A 23,380-nucleotide genomic window follows, 5' to 3' on the forward strand; every position below is an offset into this window, starting at 1 on the left:
GGCAGAAGAGTCTAGCTGAGGGCTACATGAAAAATGGATAGGGCTAGATAAAAAACAAAGAGCTATTTGTCAAATGTAAATGGAGTCATCCACACTGCAGAATATGGCACATGTCTGATACTTCCCTTAATATACAGGAGGAGGAGTGTCTGCCAAAAGGCTGGGAAAGCACATGCCACCAACTTTCTTTCCCAGATCTCTGCATCCCTTGTACTAATTCAAATTTTCTCTTTTATCCTGAGTAAGTGTTGAGCTTTGCTAACACCAGAATTACATTTAATTACATTTTGTGATAATTGGTCTGCTGGTAGTTTGAAGGTTAATTAGTTTTTTGTTACCTGTGATTACAAACAGGCGCTCTTAAATGTTGCTTTAGTGCCAATCTGCTGCTCTAGTCAAGAATAATTTAGATACATTCTCTTGTAATTGAAAGTAACTGCTGATAAACAGGTTATCTAGCTGATTGATGGATCCAATACGTGTTCTCACCTGGTAGATGGTACCAACAAAGAAAGGTCCATGCACTGCTCACAGTGGCAGGGCTTTTTAGTTCAGTTCATTACCATTTGTTGTTAAACAATTACATACAGCCAGCACATACAATCTTCATTGACCTGTAAGAGGAGTGTTCATTATTTTGCGTAGCATACTGCTCCCTTTAATCCCTGAGCTCTTGGCAGAAGTAGCAGTCTTGTTTCTGATCCTCTCCCGATTCAATCTGAATAGTGATGGAATGGAAGCTGTAGTGCTCAAACAGGGCTTGGGTAATATCTCTCAAAATCTTCTGGCTGTCCACTGTGTCTGCTATAGATAGCAAGCAGAAAACAATCAAAATGCATATAATTCTTTAAAGAAGAGTGTTTACTGACCGAAACTATTCACAAATTTCTAACAAGAAGTTTGTTTTAAGAACTGTTTCTTGTCCTTTTTATCCTCTTTGAAGAACTTTCATGTCAGCAAAAGTTTTTTCATTCAGACGCGGTTGGAATATGCAATTTTGGCAAGAGCTGATCTAAGAGTAATCACCAAAGAAATTCAGTTTGGCAGAAGACTGGAGGAAAGCAGGAATACTTAATAAAGATTAGTTCATTCAGTCAGGGAGTAGCAACAGTGCCAAGTGTTTCAGGTGGCTGATAGACTCACTCTTTCTGGGAAGCAGGGGCTCCATGGAGGTCCGTGCCTCTGAACCTGCTCTTAGCTAAACACAGGTGGACTTTTTTTCTTAAATAAACCTTAACTTGTGCAAAGCAAACAGATAAACAAGAAAATTGTTCAGGAGGGTGGACAATTTGTCAATAGGGATAAGGACTATAATTTTTAAAAATATTTTTAAATATGAACTGTTCCTCTGGAGTTACCTCTATGCTCCAAGATGTTTTAAAGATTGTTGTATAGGTATAGATGGATCAGGAATGCAGGTTTTCCCTGTAAGTTTTTCTTATAGGGATCAACATTTTTCAAGTTTGACAAATTCACCTCAAAATCTATTTGATATTGTGAGAAAAATCCAGTCTGGGTCTAATTCTTATTTATTTAAAATATTTTGTAGTGTACTTCCTTGGTCCATAACCTCTTCAGTTTTCAAGTTTTGGGCTAAGTAAAGGTCTCTGTTGTTTTGGCAAGATTTCTGTGAGGAAGATTTGAGAGCTTTGTTGTTGCTGTTGTTATTTTTCCAACAAAATGATGACATTTGTTTTAATAAGTAACACATATACAGTCAGTTGTATCCCAATCAGGAGAGCCTGACCTTTACTAGGCAGCAGCTGAATACTCCCCATTTACAGAAATTTACTGACCTGTGGCAACATGAGCAGACAGAATAGTTTGATTTGTTGTCAGAGACCAGAGATGAAGGTTGTGAACAGACGCCACTTTCTCAACTGCTAAAATTCTTGCTTTCACTGCATCATAAGCAAATTCCTTTGATGTTCCTTAAAAGGAGAAATTTGTGGGAAAAAAAAAAAAACATATTTTGAAGATATAAGAATTATGATCATTAGAGGAAAATGCATTATGACCCTTTATTCAGTAGATGTATAATTTTTATGAAAATATTTAATGCTTTGGAAAACCTTTCACAGAATTCATTATGAAATTTAATTCTATCCCTTCTTTTATACTTTTCCATGGAAGAATGAGACTCATGCATGTCTTAGGACATACTCTGATGGTCCATTTTACATAGGGAAGTGGGCTGTTTAGTTTTACACCAACATCTTTTGTGAGTGCAGATTTTATGGCATCACCTGAGCACCTCTGAGGGATTCTGGCCTCAATACATTTACGCAATAGAGAAGCATCTGTTTAGCAGGGAAGGAAAGACAAACATAAAGAATAAAATTGACTTGGGAATCTCAGATGATATTAGATCCCAGGTCTAGTTATTGAGTAGATTGGTGATTGTTTTCCTAGATGAGCTTTTTTACAAAAGATGATGATGGTGATGACCCTCATTCAGAGGGTGATAGAGTGAGCTGCAACATGAAATTCAGAGTCTAATCTAAATCCAGATTTGACCAAGGAATTTAACTACAGATCTTCCCTGGAGGGGAATGCACCTCTATGCCCATGTGAACAGCTCTGCTCATCATGCTTCACATGAATCAGTAAACTGAAAAATATTTTCAGTGCCATCAGTTATGAAGTATAATAGCGATAAGCACAGTATTGGCTAATTTGTCTTTCATACTGTAACTGATAACAGTCAGTCACAGGGGCTGTGGGGCTGACACCCTTGGGCACACTGGATGCATGGGGTAATAGCCACCTCCAATACTAATTCCAACATCAATTTCTCTTTGGAACATTCTGGGCAGAATATGCTACTTATAAGACAGGAGATCAGAGACCTCTCCGGGAGGACAGTGTAAAAGGGCTTGCTGCAGTGGGGAACAGAGCACTGCCAATTTTGGTGTGTCAGCACAGCTTACAGAAGGTAGGGATCACTGCTCTGAGAAAGAGACCCCTGAGTGTCAGGGGCTGCCAAGCCTTCCTGGTAGTTAGATTTTTTTTCAGTAATCAAGAGATCTTCTGATTTCTTGGCAGCCATGATACAGCCAGTTGCTGCGCTCTGTCTAGGTACACTTCTACACAAATGCATCTCTATCTCATAATCACTGAAAGCAAACCAACCCTAGAATGAAACTTTACTGTAAAACAATACTGGAAATTTTCTTCCTTGAAACAGAAGTAGGTGCAGAGTGAAAGAGAGAAGTAAATAGCCATGCAGACAGTCATACTAAGTTACTCATATCCATTCAAAACCTACACTGTTAGTACTATTTTTCCCTTTAATCCTTATGTCTTCATAGCTGGGAAAGAGGTTGCATTATATTATTGAGTGGAAGGAAGGCAAAAACATGCATCTGTGACTGCTCAAGTCATTTGGCCTTACAAATCAAATGTTCAGGCCCATAGCTGACAGAATTAAACATTGCTAAGCCTACCTATTCTTGCTGCTGATGTGCAGAGAATTGTCTATTCCCTTGCACCTGAATGCGACTCAAAAGCTCCATCAGCTTGCTTTTCTGGACTGGCATAACTGAGAATCTTTTAAACTTCTGCCTCTTGCACTCAGCCTATTTCACAGACACAGTTCAAAGCACAGTCTTTTATTTAGGTTTTTTTGTGTTTTGTTTTTTTTTTTTTTTTTTTGGCAGGCACTTGTACTTCACATGGGTAAAGGAATTACACAATGAACAAAGTAAGTAGATATCTCATATGCCAAAGGAGTGATAAAAAGCAACATTACACAGAACACAAACAAAAGCAACTCAGTTTTAGGAACACATTGGGAGTTCATTAGCAAAACACTAGTACACAGGTTTTTACAAAAACTAGCATATGTATAAATCTTCTAGTGCAGTGGTAAAGAACAGTTTTGATTAAAATTTTAATTAGGTTTAAAATATGATCAGAATTATGACAATACTGGAAACTGATCCAGAAGTGTGCTATTATACTTTTGTCAGCAAGTATAAGCATTATGGAGAAAGAGAGAGGAAAAAACCCCAAAATATAACTGTATAGATTCTGGAATCAGGTCCTACCTTCCATTAACACTATCAAAATATCCCTTAAAATGGTGATGGTGGTTGCCAGAACAAAGATGGAAAACACAAACGTGCAGATTGGGTCAGCTATTTTGTATTCTGGCTAGAAAAATATGAACACATCACTTCGTTAATTTCATTACTGTTGGTTATTGCCATTTTTAATTAGTTAATCTCAAAGAATAATATATTCCATTCATCTAGTACAGAATGAGTGCTGACCTTTGCCATTTAGGGAGCCTCAGCACAGGGAAAGAAGGTGCTACAGATAAAGAAAAGGAGAGGCACCAAAGTATCCTCCTTGCAGTTGAAACACCCAGAAGCAAGTGTAACACTCTTAACAGTCATTTCAATTCCCAAGAATAAGTATAATTGACTAAATTACAATGTATATCATTAAGACAGAGAAAATATTTACATAGCACCTAGTGTCACAATGCTATGAGAATAACTGTTATCCTTAATTGCAAGGAAGGGAAGTGAACTAATAAAACTAACCTTAAAGAAGATGATAAGTGCACTAATTAGCACACTAATACTCTGGAATAGATCTCCGATGGTGTGCACAAAGGCTGCCCGGAGACTGACATTGCTCAGAGCTGCCTTTTCTGGAGGGGCTGAGACGCGTTCCCTGGCTTGTGCCCCATGGCTGTGCCCATGGCCAGTCTGGTGCAGAATCAGGCTTAGTCTGCAAGACATGTAAAGCTGCAAACATCAGTGGGGTTATTGCATCTCTGAAAGCAGTGATGTCACACGCATTATCAATCACTTGTGAAAGCTGAACAGTAAAATCAGACACATTAGGCGACTAAGCAGTGGCTAAGGTGATTCAGTGTCTTTTATACAAACAAGAAAGTCTGTGAACAGGGAAATTAATGAGGCCTCATTTTCTATAGAGTTCTTGAATGTTCTGACATCTAATAAAAAGTGAGATGGAGATTAATCTTTTCTTGGAGCTTGTGAATTCATAATTTCCCTTCCCAGTATAGCAGCTAACAGAAAAGAGGAGAGCAACTGCAACCTTCAATGAGAAGTAGGACCTCCCTTCTCTACCCCTTTCCATATCCTTATGAAACTCATAAACATTTAATATTTTTGAGGTCAGTATCTCTCTATCATTTTTTGTTGAAATACAGAGGCAGGTTCAAGGTTCAAAAGTTATATGGAGAGGAAAACAAAGTAACTTACAGTATGTTGGCAAGCACAGCACAAGCAGAGGTAATGAGCATCACTGTAGCATCAATATTGTAATTGGGGTGTAGCAGCCTCATGCTAGCCAAATATGTCAACAGGCCAGTCACCATCCAAACTATTATCATAGACATCAAAGCTCCTAGAATTTCTAGGAATGAAAATAATTTGATTTAAACAGGAGTCATAATAGAATTTCAAGAAATTTTAAGAGATTGATGGTAATGGTTCCAGGTTTGTGAGTTTTAGAGCCAGGAGAATTACTTCTTCTGTGTTGGCAGCCTTGATGATCACAATGAATGGGCCAAACCCCTTTCTGATCATAGCAAATCCAGTGGCTACCCAAGGCAGCCCTATGTATGTGGTGACCTAACTCTGTTCTACCTGTTCCTACTTTTGTCCCCTATCCAGGGTTGAGTTCATGCATCATTTGGAGAATTTGAAGAGATGAAAAAGATTATTTGGGAAGTTTTGGGAGGAGCAAAAGGAGCTGTAATGGGAAGGAAGGATAAAAGAGCAATTCTTTTATAACTTATGTAGTTGCCTGGCCCTGCCAGTGTGGTGTGAAGACCCCAGGAACCAGCCCTTCTTCCCCAACAAGATTATCTTGGTCACAGGAGCAGAGGTTGGAGGGAAGGAGAGAGGCACAGCTCACCCAAACCCACTGGCAGGCATAATCCCCCTCCAATAGCTTCCTTCGTTTCTGCACACCTCTTGTCACTTCACACTTCAGAAAGGCAGTGACAGCCCCCAACAAGGTCCTGCCAGCAAAACCTCTCCTTCCTCTCTCCTGGGTCTCATCCTGCCAATGCCACAAAATCATTTTTGTGCCACCAGCAGTGATGAGGATGAAAGAAGTTATTTTTTCCCTAAGGCAGCAAAATTTAATTTTGTCTCTATTGGCTCTGAGTTGGGCTCAAATAAATCCATCTCCCAAGGCCACCTTTTATTGCACTGCCATAGGAGAGGACCAGGGATGTTCGTATGAACGTGCAGCATGTTTTTAATAGGATGTGGGACTAGTAATTGCCATGTGACTTGAATGGGTAAATGTGGTGCTTTATGAGCACAACTGAGACAATACCAAGGAAAATAAAAGCTCACAGTAAAGTGAAAGTCAGTAGATAGCCAGAAAGAATGAAGCACTTGCAGACCTCCACTCTCAGTACATGAAAGCAGCTGAAACTCAACTTATGATTTTGAATATATTTTTATGAGGGTGACACTTTTTGCAGAAGTCCTGGTTTCAGATGCTGATCAAAAGAAACATTTTGTCTAAAACAGAAAAATAACAAATGAAAGTGTGCTGACAGGGAAATCTAAAAGTAGATAGAGAGAAGCTAACATAAAGCATATCTGGTGTTTATATTTACTGCAAGTTACAGGTTGAAACCCTGCAAATTTGGCCCAGCTGAAGTTGTTGATGTCTATGCTATCATTAGCATGAAAGGAGCCAACAGATTTTGTGAACACTTGTATGAATATCTGTGTGCATGCGTGCATATACTCCACAATGGAGTATGTTAGAGGTCATCTTTACCAACACAGGTGAAAATACGTATTCCTTCTCAATGTATTATCTTAGCAAAAGTTTAACTAAGCTTACAGACCAGTTCAGTAGTACTAAATAGTAGTATTTTACTCAAGATATTCTCAGTTACATTTCTTCAGAACTACTAGCACTAACAGAGTACAGTAAACAATAGTGTAGTATTTTTGGGGAATCACTGAATCATACCAGAGATAAAGAAATTGAGGTTGAAGAGAGCTTTTCTACCTGGAAGTAGGTCTGGATCACACTATCAGTTTCATTCAATATTGTGCTTCTAGCCATGTTTCTGAAAGTAGCTACACACCCAAAGGATTGCATTCAACTGCTGTCTTGACTGGTTCTGCTGCCTGGTTCTGGCTATAGAGGACAGGAGGCGGACAGGAGGCATTCAGATGGCTTCTGCTAAACCTGAGCCCTGCTAGACACAGCCTTTGCATGATAAACCCTATCTACCAGTCTGAGAAAAGCAGTGAAAATACAGCTTCCAGTGTCATGGAGGGCTGCAGCTGAGAAACCTTGATAGTGTCAGTGCACAGTGACTCTGCCACCCACCTGACTGCCCTCAGCTACTCTATTAAGGCACCCACCTGCATATTAATCTGGAAATATAGCTGGGAAAATAAGCAAGAAACAGGATAACTATCATGGAATGCCTAGCACAGAAATTTGATGCAAGGTTCTCTTTGCTGCCAGGATAAAAAGAAGATTGAAGTTCTGCGTTGCAATGGCAAAAAAATAAAAAATCTAACACAGACTGAGAGTGAAGTTACATGAGGTGGCTGAACCTGCCTACATCAGCGAGAGAGAAGTCCCTCTTTCACTTTCCTTTCTTCCCAGACTAAGAAAGCATAAACACAAAAAGTAATTAAAGATCAGTTGATGGGAAGCAGTAGTTTGCTAAGGCTGCAAAATTCAGCTGTGTGTTGTCTGCATGATGCCAGCCATGCTTCAGTGATGGTAAACCTCCCCCTCATCCAGCAACCTCTTTGCAGCCGAGTTGGTAGAATATACTTAGGGAGCCATAAAAAGAGAGGGTGAGTATGGCATATGTACTCCCTGGTACATTCTGCAGCTACAAGCAACCTTGGCCTACAGACATCCTCAGTCAGAAGCTGTTTCTGGACCTTCATGTTGAATATCCTTGAAGCATTTATAATCTGAGTCCTCAGTTCAGGTGCGTAGGTGTCTAGAGCCATTTGAGATACACTGGCACCTCCATGTATGGCTTGACACAAGATGTATAGAAGACCAATCTACTTATTGAGTGGCAGCTAGAGACTTTGTGGAACACATTAGGGCATTTCAAACAGCACTAATTACTTATATATGAGCAACTAAACTGAGCCCTATGATACGCAGCATGGGATTCATTTCCAGACCAAGACAACAAAATTAAAATGTCTACATATAGGTGTGAGCTAAGTGTCTAAGCTCCCTTTGTGAGCAAAGGACATCAAATTCATTGTGATTCACACAGCTTTCTGTTCCACTGACTGACTGGAACTAGTTTCTTAACTATGATTGTCTAGTGGCATTTGAGATACCCTGGTCCTGTGCTTGGCACCCTGTGCAGTCTGGGTCTTGTGTGACAGCTGCCATTCCCATGCATCAGTTTAGGGATGTAGCACTAGGCTTCTATGTTAAAGCGCCTAAATGGAGTCTAGATTTCTGTTGAACATATCAGAAACTTGGACCCTGTGCTTCTATGTGCTCACCTATGTGTAAACATTGATATTTAGGTGTCTAAATCTCGAAGAGAATCATACCGCCAAAAAATTTTTCTCATAGCTAATACTGCTGGTGTCTTGTCTTTTGTATAAGCAGTTGTGTTTGATTGTAAGACTTTTGGTATTAGGTGTCACCTGTAAATATATTCATTTTGGTTGAGGACAGAGAACTTTAAAAACCTACCAGTGCTTCCATCTGATAAAAACCAGCAGTGATAAAGAGATATGCAGAGAGAGGATTTAGAAAATGGTAAATGTTAAAGCATCTCACTTTTGTATAAATATAACATTGCTGTCTTTTTTAAACTAATTATTTGCTTTACCATTCTATTAATGGAGTAGACCCTCATTTTTCTGCGTATTGCTGCTTTTATAGAAACTTGTGTTTCAGAGTAGATTGAGGACTTGGTTTTCTTCACACTCAAGCCGCCGAGGGAAGCTGCTGTTATCTCAGCCAAAGCTAGCACCAGCCCAACACTATATTAAATAATGAACTGAAAGACATGTTTGTAGATAGGAGATGACTATGCTTTTTACTTCTTTGAAGCTCACTGGCTTCCTCTGTTTGTTGTGTCCTGGAGGCTTTGAGAGCATTATTGCACTATCTCTAAATATCTGCAGACCTATGTTGGACATTGGCACGTTTTCCAGTCCCTGGCTATGATGACTTCCCTCTCCCATTCCACATGCTCACACTGTGACATGTTTGCTACCTGCACGGTGCCACCCAAAAGTGAACTGCTTGGTGGGAGGTTTGGAGGCAAGCCACAGCGAGAAGAGGCTGATCAGGAAGCTTGTGAGGTCCACCAGGATGTGTGCTGCGTCGGTGATTACTGCCAGGCTCCCAGCAATCTGCCCACCTGTGTGAAACATGCATCCATGTCATGGCTCTGGTCAGAAGTTTGGGTCAACAAGATCTAACTGCTTTGCTGTGAATCAAAGGGAACACTCAATTTTCAGTGATCATACACACAAAACTCTTCAAAGATAGTTTCATTTTGTATCTCATTTGTGCAGTGAAAGGTATGAATTAATAGAAAAAAAAAAGCTAAATTTCTTTGTCCAGGAGAGAGACAGAGTCCTAAGGACAATAAGGGTTGTGATACATTAGTGCTGTGGTTATATTACTTCTGGACTGTTTTACTGTGACTATTTTCAGATATTTTTTTGTGAAAAGCAGTATTAGAGATTTCCAGTATTGTCCCACTATTTTTTCACAGATCACTGATATTTTTATATATGTACAAAAACTCAGAGACTTAGTTTATGGGATTAATTTCCTATTTGTTATAGGGAACTATGTATATTCTTCCTGGGATTTGGATGGCTGGATGCCCAACTGCTTATTTGTGACAGGAACACTAAAACAGGAGTAAAAAGAAAGGTCCCAGTATGAAAGCTGTGATAAACAACTGACCATTTGGGTGAGGGCATAGAGAAAAATGTTCTGTGTGCAGGACTAATCTGTCATTTTGCATCTGTAATACATGATTTAATTTTCCTGCTAGAGCTGGAAAAATGTATCTGAATGTCATTTCACTTCGCAGGGTTTTGGTTTCATGTGAATCCTGGGGAAAAAAAAAAAAACACAAACAAAAAACAACCCAACCCAAACAAAAAAAAAAAAAAACCAAACAAAAAACCCAAACCAAAAAACCCCAAAATATTTTAGGCCATCTGAAAGCACATTTCTTTTACCCAATAAGCTAAATATCATTATTTTGCCAAAATCTTCTAACCATGTCTCAGGGCTAAAGGCAAATCCAAAGAAACTAAAAGATTTCTCTAAACTACCCCAGCTGTTGGTGGCTGTTGGAGAAGACAAGGATCACAGGCAGGAAGCTGTCCTGCCCACTTGTTATAGCAGGGGAATCTTTTCATCACAGTGGAAATGTAGAAAAATGGAAATGTGAAATAATAGAGCCAAAACATCTAGTTTCTGAATTTGGCAATATATTTCCATCTTTCTTCAGTCATTTAATTAATTTCAGCTCACCTATTTCTCCTGATCACAACCCATACGAGAATCAATGAATCCTGAAAAACATCATAAAACGCCTCATTCAAACTTTTGGCAAGATACCACTGCCAAAGGGACATGTAGACATATCTTTTGTTTCCTTATAGATGGAAAGTCTTCATGCCAGCAGGATGGATTGTTTGTTTAATTTCCTCCCATATGCAGATTTTAGACTAGAATACCTAATACTGTATGGTTTGTACTGCAGGAGAACGTATATTGCACCTATAGAGTATGTATTATTTCTCTCTGTTACCTCCCTATACATCTCATTTACAGCTGCATGAATAATTCCCAAAAGGGAGCAAGCATGACTGCAGAATATAAGGGCATCTCATTCCTTGCAGTAAAATGAAAAATTCAACAGAACAGGGATTTCCCAGAATATGCACATGTGGAAATGCACATATACTTTTTAGCCATGGCACAGCTCTTAGACTTTCACTGTTTGCAGGATAGCTGTTTCTCAAGTGGGAAGAAATTTTGCATAGCAGAAGGAAGTAGGCTTGTCTGAGAGTGCACAGATGTTACCAACCAAGGCATCAGCTATCTTTCAGCAATCAAATATGTAGAGCACAAGCTGCCTGCAGAGCCCTATTGCATTTTAGATACTGTATTTCCATGTTCTGTGGGACAGCATTAAACAAGCTTGCTTCTAGCCTGCCATCTTTGAAAAATGTTGGCAAATTATTATTTTATGTATTGCTGGCATAATTAATGCCTTGGGTGAGCTTCTGAGATCTCAGTCTGCTTATTTTAGCAATGTGGTCAAGTCTTTATATTCCTTTTTGACATGAAGACACACGCAGCGTTTCTCTCTCTCTCTGGTGCTCAAATGGAAATAAAGTACTCTGAAATCTGCATTTGGTCCTTAGCCACTAAAAATCCTTGGAAAGCTCTTTTGTATCAGGGCTGTACATAGGGTGTCATCGGTTTGACTGATATCTCCAAATCTACGGAGATTATGATGTATCTGCAAGAAAAAGATAATTTTTTGGAGACAGTTGGTGTATTAGGCTCAGTCAACAGTGCCCCTTTTGGAAGAGCAGTAAGGGCCAGCATAGCCCAGTTTGAGAAAAATATGACAGGAAAGATCTAGGGATTCAAAGAAGCACAACTTTTCAACATTTTTGAAAGTGATGCAGCTTTGTTTCTTCTGTTTTGCATAATAATGCCCACTGAAGCTGTTTGCCCTTAGGAGGAGAAGGAAGGGGGACATATTCTTTATTTTAAATAGTAAAGCCTGTGTAATAGTTATAGGTTTTTATTGCTTTGTATCAATACTCCCAACAAGTGGCTTTTATGACTTACTATTACCCACAATGGATGTTTATAGCTTTGTATACCACAAAGCCATAGAAATTGTCAGTCACTCAATGGTCAATCATGAGGCACAGGCAGTCTAGCCTAATGATTAAAAAAATTAAATGTATGGTTCATAATTACAAAAATCTCTATAGACTGCTGTCTGTAACTGCAGTTAATAGCTGGTTTGTCAAAGTTTAATGGTCTGAAGCAAAATGGTCTTCAAGCCTGTTACTTAAGCTGTCACTGCAAAAAAGTTGTATGATCCATTAAGCAAAATGAAACATTTAGTTAGCATATCATCTGTCCTTCCAATTATCCTCTAGCATTGCTGCATTCACCAAACTTAAGCCTACTGATTATATGGTTTTGTTAGTAATGCATTGCTTCTGGCACTGGAAATTACTCCATGGAGATTAGTGGTATGCACCAGTTTTCATGGGGGAATTGCACGTGACCTACAAACAACAGGTCTTCATGAGGATGAAGCACGGGGCACAGAAGAGTGGAGAAGTCCCTGCTGGGTTTGGCAGCCAGGGGAGAAGGCAGAAATTCAGCAGCTCTTTCAGTGCCTCCACTTCTCACCTGTGGGGAAGACAAAGACTTTCTCCTTCATTTTCATGGGTCTCCAGACAAGCTGAGGCTGGGAAAACATGGGTTTCAGAGGCCTTCCTGGCTGATTTTTGTTACATCCCCTGTGGCACATATGGCAAAAGTCTGTAGGATTCCTTATGCCTTATCTTACCTCACCTCATCGAGGAGAAGGGGAAATTAAAGAGCCAGAAACTATCAGGTGGGTATAAATATGACAGAAGACATGCAGAGAGCAGATTGGTGAGACAAAATGAAAGCTAATGTTCTGTGAGCAAGCCAAATAGTTATATTAGATATTGTAGGATGGGTCCAGAAGTGAAAGCTAATTAGACAGGGGAATAAACTTCCATTGATCCCGAGACACACCAGCAGGCCAATTTAAAAGATAAACGTGCCCTGGTATAAATACATTGACTTAACTGAAGAAAAGCAGATGGTGAATCTGGCCCTGGATTTCCCTGGATTTTGTAAAGACTGTTGCATTTAATATCAGATCCTGCTGCTAGCAGCCTTCATCAGTGCTGAGGTCTCACTGGCCTGGATAAATATGTAAAATCTTTTAATCTTTTCCAAAAAAATGTAACCCGATCTATTAGAAACCTTTTGTGACACAATGCTAACACATGCTAGCCACTTTTAGGCAGGCTTAAAGACCTGAGAGAACAGTTCAGGCCATTAACTAATCTTTATATTCCTACCCAGATTCAATTATTAAATGAGTATATGAAAATATTTTTATAATTTCACTTTTAAAACCCCACAATTCTTTTAAAGACTGGGAAGAAAGGAGAGTTGTTTTATCCCAGGTGTGTTCACCTCTGTGCATCATGGGTCCCTGTCAAAGTGCATACAAAAGGACATGAATATGGCTGTGCTGGGCACCAAACTGAGCTCTCTTTGGGCAAACGTACTCCCCTGTAATCTCAGCAATCATGAAGAAGATGCAGATTACTGATGCTACACAGAGCTTCCTTCTGGCTTGATGCTGCTCCCTTTTTCTGTTCTCATAGGCCTGTGAGTAGCCATGACAGTGACATGCTGGATTAGCTTCAGTAACTTCTGCTTCCTGCTGCTGCCTCTCTTCATTTAAATTCTTCTGATGCCAGCTCATCCTTCAGGATTGAAAGAAACAGACGATTAAAAAAGAGAAAACATCATTATTTGGGTGTCTAGCCCTGCAGCCCCAGAAACTGTGCAATTAACACTTGCGAGGATAAAAGCAGTGTTGGGAACAGCGAAGCAGGTCACAAAAGAGGCTTGCTTGCACAAGCAGGGCTTTGCAGAGGGAGCTGCACATGGAATGATGGCTCTGGGTGTGTTTCCCAGCTCTTTGGGCTCTCCTACATCATTTAGCAGTTTATGAAGCACAGGGTGACTTCCTTAGGCTGTATATTTTCTGCACACTGTATGATTTTTCAAAAAGTCATACCTCATGTAAATAGTAACAAAATTCAGCATAGCATGGAGACAATTCCACAGAAATTTTCATTTTTTTATTCCCAACAGCTTTGTTAGGAAGACTATTTTTCTAAAAAATCTTCTTTTTCTCAAATATAGTTGACTAAAGATATTTCTCTCCTCTCTTTGCATGTAGAAAAACTATCAGCAGGGTCTAAGCATAGAGAATATTAGCCCAAAAGTTTCAACTTTAAAAAAAAATCAGATAAATCAAATCTGCTTAGTATGCTGACCCCTTTGTGCCACTGATTTCACAGAAAGGCAAGAAGTTCAGCAGAAGTGGCTCTTTGAGCATTGCTCCATGACAAGGTGATTTCCCAGCCAAATCTGCTCTGCCACAAAGCCTTGGAGCTGTCCTTCTCAGGGCTCCTGCATAGGAAATATGGGATGGGGGTAGAGAGATTTGGGGCTGAGCACATTATATCATTGCAACTGCAGGAGCTCCTTGATGACCATGACATCTGGTGCTTTCATGAGAGCAGCTCAGAGACTCCCACAGGGGAAGCCCCAAGGTGGTGTGGTAAGCAAGGACGTACCCTCTTCCTTATCTATCAACTGAGAAGAGCCCAAATGGGAAAAAAACCTCAAAACGTGTCCCAGGAGGCTCGACTGAAAACCATTATGTCTCTCCAGATACATTTGCTGCCACAGCTACTCCTGATGTGATAACCCTGTTGGTGAAACCTCCCTTGCCATGCAGTGAGACTTGTGGGAGCACACTGTGGCATCAAAAGGTGAATTCTGCCCAGATGCATGTACATAACTTCTGTATAACCATGTGTTACAGCTATTTGAGGTCTGTGTATGTAGGGCCGTAGTTCTCAAGCCTGCCAAAGAATGGAGCAAACTTCAGTGCTGTTTCTGAGTCTGAAATCAGCCTGGGAACTTAAAGTGGGGCTGGGCTTAACTGTGCCCAGTAATAACAGCCTTTTTTCCCCATTCTAAGGACTTCTCTTTGGGACTAAGGAGAATTGCTAATTGCTTCTTCAGTTGTGTGAAGGAGACCTATGCTCCAGGAAGTACATGGATCTTGGCAACTTTCTGTAGCATTTCTGCACCGTTTATGGAAGTGTCAAGATTCCTAAAATCTCACTGGAAAGGAATCATGCCAGTGGCTGCCAATCTGCAGTAGTTGGATGTCAAGAAAAAAACTGCACTGAAATCACAAGCTTTTTCCAGATGCCTTTTTGGGCAGCCTGAGGGGGCTGCAGCTGCTCAGCAGGTCTGAAGTCCTGCCAGATGCCCCGCAGCCTGCACCCCACCAGTGGGCAAGAGGCAAAGGCAGCCACAGACCTGTGGGTGCCTTGCCCCTTCGTGTTCATCAGCATCACAGAGGTACTGGTGAAAGGAGAAGAGCTGACCCACCTTGGCAACCAAGTCCTGCAACTATAGATAATCAGCATGGAATTGGTTTTGTAAATATTATTGAAATGTTCCAAGGATGCAACATGTTCCCCTGAGTCAGCCCGTTTCCCAGCCAGGTTAGCATGTGGTCCCTGTTTGCTCAGCAGAGGAGACCTGTTCCCCATGTACGTGAGGAGCTTGCATGAAAGAGCAACTGGTCGGATTTAATGCCTGATGCCTGGACACAGTGAATTTTCATAGTCTTTTTGTCAGTGTTTACCCTCATTTTCCTCACAACAACAAATAAATGGGAGCTAGGCCATCTGGGGAATGGGCTGCCCATCTGGTAGCTGGGATCCCCGCTAGCCAGTCCTTCTCCAGTCCTTTAGTTTTATATTCATCAGGCTCCTCATGTGTACTGTGTCACTTATATGCAATATTCTCCTGATGAATTAGAAGGTATCACAAATTGATTCCTTCCAGATGGCTGAATAACATACTGTAGTTCTCTCGCTTTCCTCTGGAGATCAGGGCATGCAAGTTTTTCTTTCTTGTGATCCCTCTCTGGAGTTAACTTCCAATGCTTTTCTACAGTTTGCATGTAAAACTAATTTCCCTTTAATGCAATTTTCATCAGCTGGCGTTGAACATTAAAATCATCTTAACGACATGAGTCATGATCAGCTCAACAGCCTGTCAGGGCTGGGATGCCAAAATTACCCCTGCAGATTTCTGAGCCACCAAATCCTTTCCTTGCTGTTAACAAAATAGGTCGCTTTGTGATCCCCCTCCCTTTTTTTAATCTTCAAGTCTTTCCATCAGCTAACAAAACCTCAGAGTACCACTGAGGGGTAGGAAAGCACTGTCCACAGATCTCGTTGAATAGATGCAATAGCAAACAGAGACAGCATAAACCCACAAATGTCACATTTTTCTATCTAAAGGGTACCTAAATAAAAGTGGCCTGGTTGTCAGAGGTGGCGAGCATTCGCTGCTCCCTTTGAACTCACAGAGCAGCACCCGGCCTGATGAGTTAGGAAGACTCCTGCCAGCTCCTGTACGTAACCATTATTTTTTTCTTCCAAGAGCAGCCTGCCACTAATTAAAAGAATCTAAGAGACAGTTTTATAAGTGTGTGAATCAAAAGCTTAAGGTGTAGAGATCAGCTCTGTCAAACCATAAACCCCTTCTGAGTCTGTTAGAGCAAGATGTAGCCGTTGAGCATCAGATCTCTGCACCAGCACACTGCAAGCAGAGTTCCAGATTAGAAAATCATCTTTTCTCCATTTCAAATTCTCTTTTCTTTGTAAAAAAGATTGCTGGGGAACGTCACAGAAAGGCTCCTATTGAGTCATGCCCAGAAGGGGAGAAGGAGAAAATCTTAATACATATTGCAGATTCCATACAAATCATTAGCAAGAGCTTTTGATTACAACTTCCTTTTGTTTGTTTTCACTTGATCTTTTGGGTGCCTTGATCTGCAGGCTGACAGGAATAATTGCCATCCTCCTAGACCATTATGAGATCCCCAGTCAAAAGAGAAAAATGTGGAATCACTGCACTTCCCACAGGAGAGCATCTCCTTCACAAGGGAAAATAGTAGTTTTTTGGTGCCTGAAAGAATGAAACTGCCTTCCAAGAAAAGCCTCCCTTAGTCTGGCACCACTCCAACTTCAATTGATGTACCAATCCTGAATATTTCCTAGTCATTTAAGACCCTGTTTATAGCCTGGCTGTCCAGATTCTTTTTCCTTTAACGGTATTTTGGGCACAAAGCAAAGATAAATATTTATATATTTGCATACATGTAGATGTCTACTAGATGAGAATTTGTCCTGTGATTATTTTATTTAGTCTCATTTTGAGAGCTTGGCCATGTATGCATAAACGTATTGTCGATAAATTTCCTTCTGCATAACAATATAACAATAGATGTACTGAGCTAGACCAAAGGTGCATGTATCCAAACTCTGCTCTGAGTGTGCGGGGATATATAAGGACAAAGTACAAGAAAGGAACCCGTCTAGGACAGTACTGATCCCTGGCCGCACAAATCTGGAGGCTGGGAGATGGGTGAACGAGAGCTCGTGTCTAATAGCCCCTTAAACATCTTTCTTCCACAAACCTGGATGTCTTGAAAGTGTTGAGTTCCACTGCTTAATCGTGATTTGTTTATAAACAATACATCCTTTGTTACATTAAAGCTGTCTGCCTGATATTTTAATTAGTTCTTGTACTGTTAGAAATAATGAATGACCATTCCCTCTTCACCTTCTTCACATCATTCATGATTTTATGTATCATTATTATACCCCTGAACCACCAATTTCCTGAGCTGGTGTCCTAGTTATTTAATTCCTGTTCCCTACCTCTTACCATCTCGGTTTTAATTTTCTTTCCAAGATGGGGTGGGCATAACTGAAGGAGACGATGTATGGCCAGTACTGTCAGACACAGTCCTTTCTAGAGGGTTCTCATGTCACCTAACATGAGAGCAAAAACAAGGGGATGGGTTTTACTGAGTTCCCTAAGGTACTGTGTGCTCCTGGGGCCAGGTGGCAAGCCAGTACAAAGGAGACTTAACCACAGGACCCACAGCTAAAACCCTTCAGAAGTCACAAGAAACACCTAAAGTTTTCCTGAGCATTGACTTCTGCAAAGCACAAGGAGTGGTGAAAAGCCCTTATCTGATGAGGGCTCTTTGATCCCATAAGAGTTTTCATATCGCCTGCAGGAAGGCAGAAAAAAAAAAAAAAAAAAGAAAATATTCCCTACATGCTTGTTATAGAAAATCAATCTCCACCTGAAAAAAATCATCTCCCAGGCTCACTTCAAACTTACTGGTATGAGCCTGGCAGACATATCTCACTTGATATGCCTTACAGAACATTTTTGCATAAGGCACAAGGTTCTGAGTGCTCAGCTTCAGACTCTGGTCCATACCCTTCCTGGAGGCTGGTGAGAAGTGGTGTCCTATCCTGGGATCAGTCCTGAGTAATATATTTGTCCATTACCTGGAGGAGGAGGTGGAATGCACCCTGATTGAGTTGGCAGGTGATGCCAGTCCAGGGATGCAGCTGATACATTGGAGGACAAGGCTGCCTGTAGGCTGGAGGAAGGGGCCAATAGGAGCCTACTGAAATTCAGCAAAGATGAATGCAAAGTCCCGCACCTGGGACAGACTTCTGAGACCATATCTAAAATACAGTGTCCAGTTTTGGAGTCCCCAGCACAGGAGAGATCAATATAACTGGCACAGGTTCAGCAGAGAGTCATCAAGATGGTTGAGGGCTGAAGAATTTGCCCTGGAGGAACTGGACTTGTCCAGCCTAGAGAAGAGGTGGCTTCAGAACACCTAACAGCAACCTACCAATATTTTTGAGGATGTTATTGAGAAGGTGGAGCTTTATTGCTGTGTATGGAGGAAGCATGACATGAATTGAAACAAGAGAGGTTCGAACTGAATATAAGGGAAAAAAAAATTGACTGTGTGGTTAATTCAGTATTGGAGCAGATTGCCCAGACAGGTCATGCAGTCTCCATCCTGAGGGATTTTTTTCAAGACTACACCAGATAAAGCCCTGAGCAGCCTTGTTTGATCTCTCGGCTGACCCCACTTTGAGCAGGAGGTTGGACCAGACATATCCTGAGGTCCCTCCCAATCTGAATTATCCTACAAGCCTACAGCTGACCTGATTTTCAGAAAGCTCAGTTAAAGCCCACCCCCTTGTAAACATTTCAAGTTTGGCATGGGAGACCTCAATGCATCCAAGCCTGCTGGTGACTACAGACCAGCTTGGCATATACAAAACACCCTCCCCCACAGCCTTGTGTTCAGGGAACAGGGCCTGTATTCAGACTTCCTACTCACATAGTTAAGATAAAAACAGTTTTATTCCCTGTGTATTGTAATAATGGCATTTATTAAAAAGAAAGAGGCTGGGGGATGGCAAAGAAATAGGCAATCTGTGTGCAAAATAAATTCTGTTGAAAGCATTAGAGCTGTTCATTAAGCCTACACACAGGGAACGGAAAAATGTGGTAATTTAAACCAAGGCTAAGATGAGCTTATTGCTACTGATCAGCTTAAGACACCTGAAGCTGTGCATGCAGCTGGTCTGTGCAAGCCTGAGCCCAGCAGGCTGCATCACCCTGCAATGCTGGGTCCCTGGGCAGGCTGGCTCTGGCCCCCGGGCTGGCACCCCGGGTTGCTGGGCTGTGACGGGGAGCAGGGTGAGGGTTTCCCCTGAGCTGCCAGCTCTTCCAAATATCAGGGAGACCTCTGTTTATTGCAGGGACAGACTAATTAGGTTGTGCAGTTAATAAAACTTCACCTGGCAAGAAAAGCCGAGAGGAGGGGCAACACAAAAGCCACATGCCTGGAAGACAAGTCTTCCTCCTCCTGGTGAGCTGAGTTACCACTGCCATAACTCAGCCAGCTCAGGACCTTTGCTGTGCATCCCTCCTGGGACTGGCCCTCAAGTTCTGGGGCTGTTGGGCATATCTGCAGCAATCAGCCCAACAACTGCAATTGTTGCAGCGATTTGCCCCAACCAACTTCAATCCTGAATTAAGAAATAATTATGGGAAATAAATTGACTGCATCAGAAGATGAGTCAGCTCTTAGATGGGAGGATGAGCTGTTGGGGATTCCTGCACCCAGTGTGCATCCTACCCCTCTTCTCATTAGGGATATTCCCTGTTCCTGGTGATCTGGGGAAAAATGAGGGCTTCCTCACAAGGCAGCCTAACAACTATCCCCGTCTCAGGGCACCCCTTCCCACACTGTGTAAAGGGTTTGTCCAGAAATGTCCTTGTGTCCAGAGGTAGCCAGGGGCTAAAGGACCTCAACCACTGAAGCTGTGCCCACAAAATTGCAAACTATCAAAAAAGCTCTGAGTTCTTCAGTAACTAAAATGAATTTCAGAATCATATGGGATCATTTTAAAATATAAATATTACCACAAAAGTCATTTTGTACAGTGTCATGTATATTTATGGAGCCATGCAATAATATTTAAATAATAACTCAGACATTCAAATGACTAAAATACGGTGGCAGTGACCCCAGTATAAGAACATGAAGAGACAGATTTCCATTTGAACTGACAGTGTTTACGCCAAGTTTCTGTCCCACGCGTTTTAAGAGAGCCAAGCAATAAATAATCTGAAAACCAATGAGATAATGGAAATGTCAAGAGGTGCTAAATTGTAACTGAGCAGCTATTTTCTTTTAAAAATACTTGCTGGTCTGAGTCAAGAGGAAGAATGAAAATAATTTCCAACTGCAAAACTATTTTGTGACAGACATTTATACTCATTTTTTAACCCAAGCTAGAGCATATCATATGTTTTCAGAGGGTCTCTCCTCACTCAAGCAAGCATTTACTCACAGGACCTTTAGCATGCACGAAGTACATCAGCTTCAAGTCTGATAGACTATCCACACAAATAAAGTTTTGCAGGATGAAGTCCTTAACAGCATCGCATTTCTTTCACACCAAATAGATTATTTACACATTCAAGAATGAACAAACCTTGAATCAAACATGGTGTCAATAGCACTATTATAATTCAGCCTAAAATTGCAACATAATCTATGAGGTTTTGCATCCTCCAATAAATCGACTAAGCATATAAAATACATAGCAGGAGACACTTGTTTCCCCAGTAGATTGGTTCAATCCATCACAGATGCAGACATATAAGGCTGCTGTCTAGTAAATGCATCAAACATTTAATAAGAAAGTTTGGGAAGGAAAAAATCAAACAAAACATTTTGAAAGTAGAGAAAGATGTTCCCTGTACACACTGTGAAACTCCCCATACTTTGACTTTTGCAGCCTGTCAGCAGCTCTCAAAGACAAAGCAATGTCAGTTAAGGAAACAGAGTTGTGTTACCTGTCTAGGGCCAAGGAGTACTTCTTGGTGTCCCTCTCACTCACAAGGCAAGCTCTTTCAAGACTCTTTTTGGCAGCCATGAGGAAAGTTGGTGGGGTTTTACTTGGTTTTTTTCCCCTGTTAAACTCTCTTGTCTCTGTTGGAAGCGGATGCGGTCAAAAACACCCTCCCAACTTATGCAGAAGTATTTGCCAAATATTTTTAAATAAAAAGGTTTTAATAATCTTCTCAATAAACCCACTGTGAGAGAAAGCTGCTTCCCTAGTGCTGGTGGCGTCACTAACATGCCAACTAGCAACTTGCTGAGCATGTCAGATTGGAGGTTTTGGGCCTCCCTCCTTTTTTTTTCTTTTTTTCGCCCACTATGTTTGATGCTGTGATATGCTCTTTGGTCATGTGGTGGGTGCATGCTCTCCCAGTCACTGGCTTGGGGTCAAGCGTGTCTGTGCGCACACCGACGTGCATGCGGGTGCTTGCTCATGCGCGCTGAAAGAGAGAATGAAGGTAAACAAAACAGCCCGATTTGCCTGGAAACAGTCAAATCACTGTTTGTCTTTCTGCTTCCTTGGCTAGGGAGGAGAGTACACCTCTCTCACCCAGCTCGGCACAAGCCTCTTTAATCTAAGTCATCGGTCTAAAGACTTATTTCTCCCCCTGGCACATTTGCTCCTAACGGTTCAAAACAGAAGAGACTGCTTATTATTGCTGCTTGCGACACAGGTTATTGAAATCCTCATTTCACCAGGAAGGACTGCGGGTTGTTATTTCTGCTTTATTCAGTTTGTTAGTTCTGTCGACAGCCACAGTCCCCGGAGGGGGGTAGAAGACCTCCAGCCTCACCTCTCTCACACACAGCCTGGCCTCAGACATGCTCTTCAGCACTAATGGGAAATCTTGCACCGGCGCTGTCTGTATTTTACCGTATTCTCAGCAGAAGCAGACTGTGATTGAGATCCCTACCTGTGCAGATGCCTTCACAGGAGTGTTTAGAAATAGGCAGTGAGAAAATCCTGGACGCCGCATTTAGATTCTGCAGTCGTTTTTTTACCACAGATAGTCTAATATGTATATAATGAGATGGGATATCCCCTTCCTTTCCCCAGCTTTAAAAACACATACTCTGTCTGAGACTCATGGGGGCAGGGAGGCCTATCTGTACATCATATAAATGCAAAAAATTTCTTTTGCACCATCAGAGATCCACATGTTGCCTTCCACATGCCAGCTGTTGCAAACACTTGCCTGGAACCCATAAGCCAAGGAACCTATGGTATCTCAAACACCTTTCTGAACAGGTGCTGCAAGCATCAGAAATACATTTTTTTTCTACAATGCGCTGTAACCCGTGTTTCTCTAATGTCCTTTTCTCAGGAGATATTTCCCCGATGCTTATAGCCATGTACACACCATTATAAGCCCCTTTGGTGGAAGAGATCGATTTTCTGACTCACTCCTGGGACTTCCTAGATTCTTCTGGACATTAAAAAGTTGCTCTTCAATGTTTTTTAAAGTTGCAGCCACTTACTGGACATGACACTGAATGATCTGAGAAGAGACTCCAAGGATGAAAAGTTTGGACCCAGATAATTTTTCAGAAATCTTATGAAACAGAAATACCACATTACTTGTCACCCCAGAAATGCCATTAAATAGCAATTTTATTCTGTTCCCAAGAGGGAGGAAGGAAGGACAAAGAAGGCAGTCATTCCAGCTGTGCACCCTGGAACCTGACACAGGCTTATAATTCATGCCCAACAAGGGCTTCAGCTGGTTCCCCATCCCATAAATACCACCATTACTGCAGTGTCCCTGTGTGCTTCTCAACTCATCTTTCCTTTAGAAATCACCAAACACTGACATCCTGTCACAGATCGGAGATGCCTGAAAAATAAACCTGGCCTGATTTACAATGGATCACAGTCTTTCTAAAGTGCTAAGCCAAAGTATCAGGTCTAAGCACCCTCAATTTAAGGAAAATTTTAAATTCACCTCAGAAGATTACCGATAAAGCCTGTTTCTGTTTCAAATCACTGGAAGCATGTAACTTTTGTTAGTGAGATAGATGAGTTTCCATCATTTTGCAAAAGGGTCTTGAGCCTCAGGTGCACACCAGCAAAACAAAGCCATAGATCACTCCCAGCATTTAATCTAGACCTTTGTTTTGTGTTTATTGTTGTCAGTGCTGATGGTTGTGCTTCTCAGGAGACAGGCTGTGAGGCGGGATAGAAAGAAATCT

General features: G+C 41.2%; 1 protein-coding gene across 1 annotated transcript; it reads right to left on the bottom strand.

Moving 5' to 3' along the window:
* Nucleotides 1-658: 658 nt before the first annotated feature.
* On the bottom strand, nt 659-21,224 carry SLC30A8 (solute carrier family 30 member 8). Its single transcript, XM_074897599.1, has 8 exons — nt 21,145-21,224; nt 13,349-13,553; nt 9,236-9,374; nt 5,241-5,394; nt 4,551-4,740; nt 4,050-4,155; nt 1,797-1,931; nt 659-804 (listed from the first exon to the last, which is right to left on the bottom strand). The coding sequence occupies exons 1-8, from the start codon at nt 21,222-21,224 to the stop codon at nt 659-661; spliced, it is 1,155 nt and encodes a 384-aa protein (XP_074753700.1).
* Between the last annotated feature and the right edge of the window lie 2,156 nt (nt 21,225-23,380).

This window comes from Athene noctua, chromosome 2, assembly GCF_965140245.1.
Source record: "Athene noctua chromosome 2, bAthNoc1.hap1.1, whole genome shotgun sequence".
Classification (NCBI taxonomy): Eukaryota; Metazoa; Chordata; class Aves; order Strigiformes; family Strigidae; genus Athene; species Athene noctua.